This window comes from Ptychodera flava, chromosome 10 (assembly GCF_041260155.1).
Source record: "Ptychodera flava strain L36383 chromosome 10, AS_Pfla_20210202, whole genome shotgun sequence".
Classification (NCBI taxonomy): Eukaryota; Metazoa; Hemichordata; class Enteropneusta; family Ptychoderidae; genus Ptychodera; species Ptychodera flava.
In genome coordinates, this window is record NC_091937.1 from 16,415,424 (window position 1) to 16,429,808 (window position 14,385).

Below are 14,385 nucleotides of genomic sequence, written 5' to 3' on the forward strand. Positions count from 1 at the left end.
AGCTTACAGTGTACTCACTTCACGTTTTCCCTAATCCGCTCACAAATTCCTTTCTAAGATGGTAAATTCGGCATATTTGACGACTGAGGACATGTGTAATTCTTGGACATGAACTGACTGGTACAGCTATTATATCCACTGTGCATTCATAAGCATAGATGACGCAGAGCTGCTTGCTTTATGCTCTCAGCTGCTCGATCGAGTTTGAAATCGAACGTTGGCGCGGCTCGAGTATTTTGACCCGATTTTGGCCGGCCTCATAACTTTCGCGAATGGATGAGTTTATGTTTCAAAACACGAAAACACACTCATTTTATACACTCAAGCCTATTTTTACATCCACCGCCATTTCAAGCTAAAAATAAATCTTCTTCAAAGTGTGAAAACCTGTGTCGACATCTTAATATTTAAATTGTTCGCTTTAAAAGTGTGCCGTAAACCCTCCTTTGAAGTGGAATGGCCCAACAGCGGAATAATATCAAGAAGTGATACGGTTGTAATCACTCCTTAGCAACCAACTTTTTATCAGTACAGCGATGAGCAAGCAAGGTCGATTTCAGTTGATTTCGTCGCTAATTTCGGAACATCCGTAGGAAAACAGTCATAACCAAAGCATGCATGTATGATAAACAGTTTATTACACGAAGTTTGGGCGATACCGCGTCATATTCGAGTGATGTGTCGGACCCCGCATTTTGAATCGTTGCTTCGCAACTCGTCAAATAAGGACGCATCACTCGAATACGACGCAGTATCGCCTAAACGTCGTGTATAACCCCTAAATATCGCCTGTTCCTTGTGTCGTATCAGCATTCGTGTCATTTGTACTGCGTCAGACACTCGACTTCGTATCGTGTCTGACGCAGCACAAATGACACTCGTGCTGATACGACACAGGAACAGGCGATATTGGGTAATAACCTCTAAAAATCTGTTTGATTTGCTTCAATAGAAGGAAACCATAGTTATCATGTATTCTTCCGGTCAAAAATACTAAATTACCAGAAAAAATCTATTTAAAGTTATCCAATTCTATGACGTCATATTTCATACTACAAACTTATGCATATTATAAAGCTCAGGTTTCTGAAACTACAACGTATACGCATTTCAGGCCAGTTTACTTAATCAAGGTAAAAATGTTGTTCCCCCTCCCCCAGCTTTTGCACACCCCATACAGATACACACAATTCAAAATTGACTCCTGAGAAGTAGTATGCAACATGGATTCAATACCGATGTTTTCGAATCATGCGTTTTTAGGTTTCTTATCTGAAGTTCACGGTGATCTCTGCAGCGATTGTAACTTGCCATCTTCTACCACACATGCTCTGCAATGTACGGGTATGGAGCCAAGTATCAGGAACTGTAGCAACCAAATTGGAGTTGGTTTGAAGGAAAAAGCCTGTGCAGGTTCGTTATGTAGATTTTAGGCGATATCAATGATGCCTGTTACTTACAATTTGATTACAAGTCCGTAATCCAAGATATTGCGGCTAAATAGCCAAATACCAAAGGGCGACGCGCTGACTTCCAACATTTAGTAATGATCAAAGCAAGACTATAATCAACGGTGAAGGCGGAGTTTGGAACGTTGGCTCTCAAGAAGGATAACGTGGAGAAAAGCCCGATAACTAGTTACTCCGGCCCTGAGTGTTATTTTCCCTATATCCTCAGCTCCTTCCCTGTTATGCAATAGCTTAAGAAGTGTGTGTCAATAATTGAAAATTTTCAGTCTATAATTTATATAACGGTACTCATTTTCGCTTTCACTTTACTGCTCTATACTTTCAGTGCCCGAACTGAGACTCACTGGAGACGAGTCAAAAAATCGGGGTAGGCTTGAAGTAAAAGTAAATGGGAGATGGGGAAGAGTCTGCGCACGTCAGTGGAACATTGAAACTGTGAAGTTAGTGTGCAGCCAGTTAGGTGAGTTAGCATATTAAAAAGTAAGAGTGTTCTCCTAGTGATCATTGTTTGATTATTGAACAACACTCATGCACATTATGGCGTTATGTACAAAGCGCCCCTTGAAATTACATGTATTTGTTTCAGACAAGTATCTGACCCTTCCGAACAAGAAATTCTCTGCAAAACTAAGAACTTGTATATTCCCATCAAGGAATTTATTTTCCAAAGGTCTGGATATTGATAAATATTATGATGTTGTATATTTTGATCATTGCTTACAAAGAGATCGGACGGCATCAAATTTGTCCTCGGTACAAACGTAGTGTTTGGATTGAAGCTTGTGCGATCGACAAAAGCTATTGTACCAGCAGTCTTGAAAAGTGTCACTGCGATTTTGATTGAGGATCTAGATTAATCCATTGTCGAACACCTTTCAGAGTCTGTAACAAGAACACTAGGATAGATATAAGAAATCTGAGACACACCTTCACGGTTCCTTATGCTGTCAATCATTGATGCTAAGCCAGACCGGAAGCACCGCAACATTTCTCTAGGCGAAAAAGAAACCTTACTTTTTAGAAGTTTTTCATATTTTCTTTAATGCAATCCTTATGTAAACAATTATTACAATATACAAATCATGGCATTAGCCAACATGCACACTTTCGAAAATATCTACTTTAAAGGCTTTACGAGCTGATTTTAAAAAAAGAAAATTGTTTCAAAAGAAGGACGACCCAGTAATTGGTTAACGACTTTTCGTCATTATAAGTGGCAAAGGATTACGTTACACATAACGCCAATGTCACTGAAGCACAACTGACGGTGATTGAAGGTGCATTTATGCTGTTAGAGTTTAAATTAATTTGTGGGATTTCAAATGAGAAATGTTTGCGCGCAGTATTACCAAAATTCAATCAGCCAACGTCAAAAGATGAAGCATACGCTATTTCAACTGGCTATTTGTGTAGTACTGAATGAAGACCTTGATAAAGATTGTGACAATAGCAGGCGATAATTTCTGATTTGTTGTTAGCATCCTTCAGTAACAGATATTGTTTTCGCAAAACTGTTTTCAGGGGTCGGGGAAAAGGGCAGCAGTGACATAAATAGCACAAAATGTCTGTCGCTGAAGTCAATATTTATTTTTGTAAACCAGATATGAACTGAAAATGCTCACGTGTTTCATTCTATATTGCAGTTGTGTGTAAATTTGAACTTTTTCTACATGTTTGAAACTTCATTAAAACTGCTTATGATCAACATCATGAATAATATTCATTAAGTATACAAATATGTAATTAACTTAAATTAAAATACTTTCTTTGACTGCTGTCGTTGTATCACCTCTTGATGTAACAAGTGCAATGGCCTTTGGTCAAGTCCACTAAACTGTGAAAGTTCATTAGATATGTAAATTATAAATTACCTGACATGAAAATGCCAAATGACTTTCATATTGTTTTAACCTAGTATCATCAATGTACATTGCATGTTTCACCAACTTTGATCAAGTAATTCCTGGTATACATCCCTAATTAGGAAAGTTCATTAAATATGCAAATCAGGAATTGGTTGACGTAAAAATGCTAAATGACTTTGAATAATGTTGTATCATAGTATCTTCAGTGTACATAGCAAGTTTCGTCAACTATGGTCTGCTCAATCAATCTATATATCCTTACTTAGGAAAGTTTATTAAATATGCAAATTAAGAATTGGCTGATGTAAATATATTTCAAGACTTTCAATAATGTTGTATCATAGTACCTTAAATATAGATAACAAGTTTCATCAACTTTGGTCAAGTCAGTTCGGATAAATATCCTTAGTAAGGACAGTTCATTAAATATGCAAATGAGGAATTGGCTAAGTAAAAGTGCTCAATGACTTTGAATAATGTTGTATCATTGTATCCTTAAGGTGGCACTCCCACTTGGTAACATTTTTAAAGCACATTTTTTTAATGCCAACGGTCGATATTTGACGTGGCGACTGCGCGCGGATCGCGAGATATCGATAAAAACATGCCTTCAAAAATATAAAAGTTTGAATTCCGGTGGCCCACCTAAATTCAGCTCTCGAACATCGAATGTTCGGCACTGGGGCCATTGTCAACTGAGCTATGGAGTACGAGTCTACGCTTACGCTACTGTATGCCACAGTACCACTCGCGTCGGTGATAGGTCATGCCCCCTGGGGGAAAGCCTAGTCTTACTGACTCTGAGAAAAAACGGAAAACAAAGTTTGATTCCACCAGAATTCGCATAGATGACTAGCACAGTTACGTGCGGTTGATACATAGCGGCCGCCGAGTGGTATGCATAGACGCATACCACGCGCGCGGCGTACTGTGTGGCAGACGACAAAATGTAGTCATCGGAGGCGGCTAATATTTGACACGTAAAAACTTATGTTTATGTGGTATTGGTTAAAAATATAGTACAACTGATTTAGAATAATGAAAACGACAGAAACTAGGGAGAAGTTTTACAAAACTTACCGGAGGTATGGCATAGTGCTGTATATAAAGTCTTTGCAGTGGGAAGTAAATTAATTGCGTCGTTCGAACTTATTGTAGACTCCCTAGAATATCGTCAATCAGCACAACAACAAACCTCCGGCGGATTTCGGGTCAAAATCAGAAACGATCGTAAAACTTCGGGATGTGAAAAATACGCTCGGGAAATGATATGTTTTTATCGATATCTCGCGATCCGCGCGCAGTCGCCACGTCAAATATCGACCGTTTGCATTAAAAAATGTGTTTTAAAAATGTTACCAAGTGGGAGTGCCTCTTTAATGTACAAAGCAAAAAATTATCTTATCGCTGCATGAGCTTCAAATAACTACTTGCCAAAAGTCCACAAAGAATTTTCTACGAGAGGGGAATTAAACTAGGTCTTTTACTTCTGTGAAACCGCTGCTGTGATATCCAGTTGCACAGGTGGTCACGTGATATGAAATAGAACTGAAATACGGAGCATTATGCTGCAGCATAAAAATGCCGGGTCGCGAAAACTGTGATTGGATTGCCAAGTTTCTTAGGTTTGTCATAAAAATGTGATAAGTAATCGACATTATTGATCTCTCTAACCGATAGTTTTATTCTTTGCTTGCAAGATTTTCAACGTTATTTGACTTTACCTTGCCGTTTGATTTGTTTCCGACCCACTATTGACAATGCACACAGCATACCCCCATGTGTGTACATTATAAAACTTGCGTCCTCCAGAATGGTATTCGTACGTAATGAGGTCACCTGCCTTGTAATCAGCTTATGCAATGTTGTATGAAGCCTCCTTTGCTTATATTACTCTAAAAATTTCGTTATCAGGATTGATTGGGACGAAATTCTAAATATTGATTGTTATGTACAAGGTCCACAGTTTGATTTTAGTCCCAACATTAGTACCTCGATCTTCACATCGCCGGGCCAAACTTCATATACCGATGTTTGATTTTCTTCTGTAACTTATCCCTAACAAGCGAGAGCGTTCTTTATTCTGAATTGTTGTAAATTAGGCCCACATGTTTCGAAGAAAAATTTAGTGTCTCCAGTGTAGAATGCATATCGATGGCGGTCAGTGTTGGAACTGATTGTTGATTGATATGTCTGCATTCCTTGCGATGGTCGAGCTATCTTTTCCTTGTGACCAGCTTCGGACAAAGCTTTTAAAACGTTTCCCGCGTTCTCTTCCCACCATTTTTGGCAGTATTTAAGTTTTATGTCGCTGCAACGTGACCCTATAAAAGTTACTGTGGTTTTACGATTTATCCGGACACCAAACTTGCTAATTACTCAGCAAGATCGCTGATGATATTGAGACTTTGATCGGTAATTACCAAAGCACTTTGGTAATTCACCTCAAACTTGATACTTGTTCTGGCTCCAGTAACTCCGTGGGTGGCAAAGTTTAATTACAGACGCCAACAACTATAGTGTATGCATTGATAGCATAACCAATTTGTGACATGAGTTTGCACTCAAAGTTTTCAACAGTGTACCCATGATACTAAAAAAATTGCTGAAGAAAGTGATAAAAATGGCACTAGACAAATACAGCTTGCAATGCAGTAAACCTGCCGACTGCACCAAAAAGATTCGTTTAACCTCAATGAGCATGATTGAACAGTCCCACTAAATACTTTTTCCATTAATGCTAAATTCATGCTGATTTAAGCACAATTAGTGAACACTAATGTTCAATCACTAACCTTAATTGACTTTCACCCAAAGAAATTGTTAAGGAAGAAAAAATACAAAAAAGATTTACCTCTTCTCGAATTCCTTGAACTGGCATTCATCACATTTATGCCATAGAGCTAAAAAAAGAAGGCAGCAAAACTCGGCAACGATTCCCAGCTAAATTGACTAAGTATTTTATATCGCTATATCAAATCAAAGTGATTGCACAATCCCAAGATCAATGACATTTTGGTGAAATTTCTGCATGAATCATATCTTAAAATAAAAAATATATATGAAACAAAGACTTCATGTATTTTCCCCATCAACAGCAAAGTGTGTGAACTGTGAACTGGTATGTGCATTGCCTGTACGTAAAAACAACTCAGCATACCAGTATCAAACGGTGTTCTTCTCGTGAAAATAACTGGCAGTGAAAGTTGTTATAGTCACTGGTAAAAACTCTTCAGAGATGAAAGGATAATTGCTTCAACCGAATGAAATTGCAGGTTTTAGAGGACGAAAACTAGGTAACATAGTCATGGACTTCAACGGAAAATAAACAATAGCGGATGTGCAGAGTGGGACTATTCTATTTTGGTGACAGGGACGGAGGATCATAGGATCATAAATATACTAGAAAACATGTGACCAATTATACTCTCCTAACCTCTCCATAGTTGAGTTTAACTAGGGTAGGATACACGGATGTACAGCACAGATGTACATCTGTTGGTTTTACTGAGAAATGCCGTCCAGTGGAATGCCAACTTCTGTCACAAATTAGTTTATGGCACTATTATGGTACTTATTGGTGACTTTGTATACACATTGTGTACCCCATGGAGTGCTCATGCAGCCAGATCAAGTATCAAGTTTGAGGTGAATTACCAAAGTGCTTTGGTAATTACCGATCAAAGTCTCAATATCATCAGCAAACTTGCTGGGTAATTAGCAAGTTTGGCGTCCGGATAAATCGTAAAACTACAGTAATAAACGCACTAAGTCTCACACTGTGATGCTACTCCACCGATTGTTGTTGCGTGAGCAAGGGACGCTACGCAATTAGATGGCCCCCCTAGCCATGTACAGAAATAGACACAGGAGACAAGTAAGCAAAGTAACAAGATGCTTTGGGATATGTGGTTCGAGGGTCATGCACAGCGCTGTTTTTAAAACGGACGTGACAATCTATGCGCTTTTAAGTTGACGACTGCCGGTCAACGTTTGAGGGTAGAAACTCACGGCTTCTTGCATAAAAACTGACAAGTCGGCAAAAGTACTTTCATTTTCAATATTCCATCCAATTATGACCAATAAATATCCTAAGTTAATGTTATTCGTTTCTGACTAACAATTAACATGCAAGACGTGGCCCTTGCATAATGCTAATTGTCGGCAAGATGTTTTGTAAATCTGTGAAGACATCTTGGAACCACAGCCATACTCAAACAGGTCGATCTATGCGTTGGGTGGATATTGTCTTAGGGATATAATATCTAAGTCTTTTTGAACGAAATGGGAAAGTTTAGGCGATAGCAAAGACGATAAATGAAAAACATTTTTTTGGACATCATATCTTTTAATGTCTGGTTTTGAACACGCCTGAAACCCTGCGCGACAATATAATAACTCTATGGACAAAATGTTTGGACATATTTTTATATGCCAATGTTTGGACACTCTTTAACAATGCATGATATAACAATTATCTACTATATCATGTCTGACTGCCGCTTTCTTCTTGGTGTGTAGGATATCCGACAAACACACTTCATATGCTGTCCAAGGGCTTCTATGGTTCTGGAACAGGGAAGATTATGCTGGACGATGTTGACTGTCATGGACATGAACAGAGTATCGCCTTCTGCCCTTCCGTGCATCCCATTGGAAATTCAACTACTGATACCAAATGTGATGTAGCGGTCTATTGTGAACGTATGTTTTGTGGTTACCATGTAAATCCTCTTCATTTCCTGGGAGCCAGGCATTTTTGGGAGAGATCAAAATTTCGACAGGCAACATTTGTAATTTCTAGAGGTTGTGTTTCAAGCCGTTAATTGCAGCACTTTTAAAAATATCCCACGACACATAATAACTAAATAATTAATTTTGGTAGTATATACATATGCCACCAATCATAAAATCACAACGTGATTGTTTTTTTCATTCAGAACGCTTTAGATGGGAAAATGGAACCAGATCCAGTGGCAAACTTGAGAAGTACATCGATGGTGATTGGAAAGATTATCAAGTCGTCGACGGGGAAGATGTCTGTCTTGAGCTTGGTAATTTTTAATAAAAATCGTGTGTGTGTGTTTGCATGTATTTAATAGGTATGTTTGTATGAATATATGCATCTATGTATAATATGTGTATGTATCTATGTATGTATGTCCGCAGGCATGGCCACATACAGTACCTTTTGAAGAACGTCTACAAGTAGGTCCAGGAATTCCACGAACATTTTGACGCATTTGAGACCTATTAATCGTTTGGTGTTACAGAGGACAGGTCCCTTTAGCCCCGTCAGGACAACTATGTAAACTATACATATAGGTTCGAGTTCACTAGCACCTTCAGTGAGGCACTCAGTATCTGCAAACACAACATAAAGTATTAGAACATTTTTGGTATGTAATTAACCTTCTCTTTAAGCAGCAGAAATGCAGGTAACATATCCATTTCTGCAGTGTTCCTGCTGCTCAGTTAAACTAAAACAATTTTAAAACACTGTACTTGAGGTATCTATTGCATCGCGCCTGCTGACTACTTTCTTGTCTTACTACAAAGGCAAAATAAAGAACTCGATGTGTAGTTGAAACAAGCACATGTCTTTACATAGAGGCAACTAGATTCTGCAATAGATCGTTCGACATGTAGATAATATACAGACCTTGTACTTTTCTGGACCTTGCGAATGCAGTACATTGCTTGAACCACAGACAAATAGAGAAACAGACTAGCAACGGGTATTGTTCAAGGCGTGAAGCGGTTACGTAACCCATCCATGTTCGCCTCGCCTCAGGTAGCTCTCGCCTCTCTTTTCCGAAGAGTGCCGATCATGCATCCTTCGGTAATTTTCGGATTTTCGCCAATTGTTAAGCGAAAGTATGTTCGGCAAAGTTTGTGTTGCTGTTGTCGTGTGGTGCTGAGCGCAATCGGCGTGCTAGAGAAAACGGGAGTGTTTTGAGCTTCAGGAAAGTGAGTTTTACCATTTTAAAAATTCCTCTCATATTGTTATGAATATATAATGAGTGTGTTTGAACCAAATTTGAAAGTCTTTTATCGATACTCTCTGGTTTTACTCAATGGTTTACGGTCAGTCATACCGTCTTTTGCACGTTCGTCAAGGAAGGACATGTTTATGAAACTGCCGGCGTGTTATGTTTTGATTTGCGTAAAGCAGTGTTTCTGCCCTGAGAGCTCACAAAGTAACTATGGTTGCTACGATGCCATCTCGTCGTATTTTTCGCATAATCACGTGCAATTATCAACCACAAACAACGTCTCCAAAAGTTTAACCAAAAACCCTGAATAAAAAGTCAGTGTTAACTCCAATAATCAAGTGTGCCTACGAGATAATTGGTTTTCATTAATCTTTACGGCCATGATACGGCTTTTGTGGACCGAGGTCGTACGGCGGAAGGGCCCTAGCATGCGAAGGTTCGTACGCCGTACGACCAAGGTCCGTAAAAGCCGTATCAGGGCCGTAAAGTTTTATCATATGCGCCTTATGGGATGATAAATATTAGCGTCGTTTTGGTGATGAAAATGCTTGCGATATCGAAAATTTCTCACTATTTGTGTTAATTTTTCCAAAGAGCCGTTGATTGACACATATATAATGATGTCATTTGTTTACCTGTTACCTGCAGAAATCTAGAACGCGCAAAACGACATGCCTAATTGTACGTTAACATCAGAGATCCGGGCTGAAATCGAGGTGTAAGAAAGATAAAAGCGTGATGTCAATTTATTGTAATTTATACTGAACAGCCACGCACGTGCTTTCACTATAATTTAGAAATGTAAGCTGATTTCACCGGCGCGGCTGCACTGTCGCCATGCGTAACTACGATCGGAGCGAGCAGACATTTTCTTATTCTCACATTCCTGGTATGGAAAAAATCGATCCCACACCCGAGTGTGGAATCTATTTACCAGAATCAGAAATCTCAGAAATATTACACTAGCTTTGATTGGATGATAAAAAGCAAAATATCACCCAATAGCACATGAGTAACACACTGACCTGAACTACATAGTAAGCGGGCCGGGGCGTGATACTTAACAAAACATGCATGGATGACAGGGCGCTTCCCGCCATAGCTTTACAGATCCACCTGAATGTAGGTATATGATAATATAATACGTAATCATATTGGGTGTAAAACGTATTTCAGAGCCTGACCACTGCTTAACACTGCTTCACAGGTTTCCCCGGCAATGAAACAGAAATTACCAGTGGTAATCCTGTGCGATGCAAAGGTAAGAATAAGAGTTTTAAATCCAATGAAATATTAGCTTTCTTGAATATTTGCAAATCTTGTAATTGTTAAATACGACCTAGTACTTGTTTGCAAATACTTTATGCTGGTCATTCTAGTGAAGGCACCCGATTTATGATAGTTTGTTAGGGAATGAAATATCCTGAGGATAGCTGTGCAAACTTTGATCGATATTGTCAAGGAGTCTATTATCATCAAAAGTGTATACAGTCATGTTGTCAAGGTCACTTGATAACTATTACTTTTGCTACTACACCATCACTAGCATATTTGGCGAATGCATGTCCATCGCACTGAATCTTATTTCATAATTGTTATTATCCACACCTAATTTTATTTATCTTGTAAATGTATCTGAATTGTTTTGCCGAACACGTTTATACAGCGGTATGAAACTGCAATTCAAATTCGAAATTTATATATTCATTTATTCGTAAAATCCCGGTCTTTACTACTTCATTATTGTCGAAGGAATTCCAAAAGGTTTACAAAAAATAAGCTAAGAATTGTAACCAAGTTTTACATGCTAATAAGTCAGTAACTTAGTTTTGAATACAAGTGAAAAAAGTATAGTGAGGGCAAAAATTACACGAGAAAATGACGATTTATTGGTAATGATAGATTTGAGGGTATGCTTGAACTTTTTTCGTTGTGGAAATTGAATCCAATGAAATTTGGAAGCCTATCAACACTTTAGCGCCGTGATGACTGAAAGAGAATTGACCGAGGCGATGTTTACATTTGGTAATAGAAAGGAACGAATTAGAAACTGGTCTAGTGGTGTATTTTTGAGTAGGGAAGGAAATTTATTCATTGACGCTTTGTTCTAGATTACTGGACAAAAGGCAATGAATGATAATCCCAATCTGATATTCAAACTGATTATATATGTTCAAATATTCAATTCCGTAGAGATATGTTCACTGGGAGTAGTGGGCGACTTAAAGGTAACAATTCTATTGATCATTTTCATAAGTTCATCGATAGGGAGCAAAGCAGTATGGTGTGTACTTCCCAAATCTCCAGACAGTATAAAATATGAGGAAGAATAAAACATTGTAGAGCATACTAAGGATGTGATTTGTAACTATGAGTCTAAGTTTTGCTAATTAACCAATTTGAGGACTGATTTTGGTAAGATTTTATGAATGTGATGTTACCAGGATGAATGACGCTCCATCTCTACTCCAAGATGTGAAACATGATGGAATTTACTTATCTCATTTGAATTAATATATATCTGTCCTTTTTTAACGTAAGAACGGTGATAAATAGTGAACATAATTTGTTTTGTCCTGGCTGACGGTCAGTCTATTTGTAGTTCAGTTTACGATGCTCTTAAATTCAACGTTGATATCAAGTGTATTACTTGTAAAGGAGTGGAAAAATTCGAGTCATCAGCGAAAAGGTTAGAAGTGAAGATATTTTCATGACCCATTCAAGTAACTGATGTTATGAATTGACTTGCTTCTTGAACTCGGATTTAAAACTGCAGACTTGGCATTTTCTAGGAAGAGCCTACAGCTTGGCCAAGACTTTATGATGTACCCTTTGGGACACCAGTACTCCAGACATGGGTCATTTGTTGTGCATTTGCTACAAGTCATATACAACTACCCCCGAGAATACGAAAGTTCAATGGAAACTGATTAAATAGAGATACAAATGGATGAAAATACTATCAACAATAACTTATAATTTGAAAACTACATTGTTACACCCTAATGACAAGCACTGTCACCTTATATCATTGTCACCAGTAAAAAGGTTTGCATTAAGCAAACAAGACCTTGTTTGAATCTATTAGGGCAAGACAAGGAGGATCCACCAAACCTGAGTTACAACAAGAAAATATATTAAACACTGTTGTCAACTGACTTTGGACTATGAAACATCATTGAACGAACAAACGAGGGATTGGCAGAAATATCTTGGTTTCGATGTTCCTATCTGTAGGTCATCGATTTATATTTACTGTCATTGGCGGAACTAATCGTTTATTGACGACATGTTCTTTGCTTACGTTGCAGACTTCCGGGAAAGAATCAGTCAATCACAAAATGAAGGCTATTGGCTCATGAGTAAGGACGAGTCCAGAAATGACATGTTTAGCTTCTGAAAAGCATTTACGAGCTAGGGCAAAATGTGAAAATTGTAAGCGCACAGATTGTTGAGAAGGAACTCAAACTAACTCAAAATGAGACTGCTAAAACTGTTTATTTTAAAATAATAAAAAATTCTTCGTTTTTCAGTAAAGTCTTTGATGCATGTATAGATTGGGAATGGTGTGTAAAATGACATTTTTTTCATATACTCAGAACGGGTTTCCTTCACCAATGGTTATACCTACAACGATGGCTACGTACGAGTTTATCGTAACAATGCTTGGAAAGGAGTGTGCGCCAACCGATTTGATTTGAAAGATGGTGAAGCTGTCTGCAAAGAACTAGGTAGGAAGGACTTCTCCTAAAAGAGCCCGGAAATATGAAATGTCCCTGTAAATTCATATGACATACGAAAGTGAGTATGTATGTATATATGTATGTATGTATGTATGTATGTATGTATGTATGTATGTATGTATGTATGTATGTATGTATGTATGTATGTATGTATGTATGTATGCATGCATGCATGCATGCATGTATGTATGTATGTATGTATGTATGTATGTATGTATGTATGTATGTATGTATGTATGTATGTATGTATGTATGTATGTATGTATGTATGTATGTATGTATGTATGTATGTATGTATGTATGTATGTATGTATGTATGTATGTACGCATGCATGCATGCATGCATGTATATACGTATATTTGCATGTGTACGTGTATTATGAAAAATAGAAACTAAGATACGAGACACTGCACTCATAACACCAATACGAAAAATGTGTCCCAGTTCCAATTGATCAAGGGAGATGTTTCAAAGACTGAAATACATGTTCCTCTATGGGAGGAAGCAATGCAATATGCTATGGAAATAGAAATGGAAGAACAGAACGTTCGTCAAAAGAGAAATAATATTCCTTGAGACAGAATAGAGGAAACCACCAAAAATATCTGAAGACCGCATAACTTCAAAGGAATTGATTAGGAATACGAATAAACAAAACAAGTAGTCTTAGATGTAATAGCACGGCAAAATAATCCCCTTAGGTTTGCTGAGGACAAGAGTTCTCAGTCTTGATATGGCTCGGCTAATAAAAAGCAAACTAAAATTTTGCTGTGTTTCTGAATTCATTTGTTTTGTTTGGTCAAAATTTAAGTGTCAAATTCAAACCAGAACGGGTCTCATTGATTACAACACCTATGATTTTACATTTAGATTAGTTAATAAATAACCTAAAAGGTACCAAATGAAGTTCATAAAATAAATTGCATTCAAAGTATTACTGCTTATAGCATGCAATGTGTTCATTAACATAATCGATGTCAAAGTACAGTCCTTTTTAAATTTGATAGTTAGGATACGAACTTGTGACCAGTGAAAACAAATGACTTTGTTAATAAGAAAAAGGCTAAAACCTTTTAAATCTTACATTCAAGAACAGTTGTTGTTCGTTTGCCTTACAAAAATTGCTCTTTTCACGTATTTGACCAATGAAATGCGAAAGCTATGATTCTTTCAAAACATTCCGCAATTCTGGGTTTTATCAAACATCAATTTGTGTTTCATGTCACAGGCTTTCGTGATGTGTCTACAGTTTTCTCCAATGTTGCAAATGGCGAAGCATGGACATCTCCATACGATTGTCCACCATCTCTC

The 14,385-nt window shown here is 37.7% G+C and overlaps 1 protein-coding gene across 1 annotated transcript in view; it reads left to right on the top strand.

Moving 5' to 3' along the window:
* Positions 1-13,081, top strand: part of LOC139141523 (scavenger receptor cysteine-rich domain superfamily protein-like) — a 34,211-nt gene extending 21,130 nt beyond the window's left edge. Inside the window, exons 10-15 of the mRNA XM_070711116.1 lie at positions 1,264-1,413; positions 1,795-1,929; positions 7,856-8,038; positions 8,275-8,388; positions 10,538-10,591; positions 12,930-13,081. Of these exons, the coding sequence (XP_070567217.1) occupies positions 1,264-1,413; positions 1,795-1,929; positions 7,856-8,038; positions 8,275-8,388; positions 10,538-10,591; positions 12,930-13,081 (788 nt within the window). The remainder of the gene's footprint in view (positions 1-1,263; positions 1,414-1,794; positions 1,930-7,855; positions 8,039-8,274; positions 8,389-10,537; positions 10,592-12,929) is intronic.
* The last annotated feature ends 1,304 nt before the right edge of the window (positions 13,082-14,385 follow it).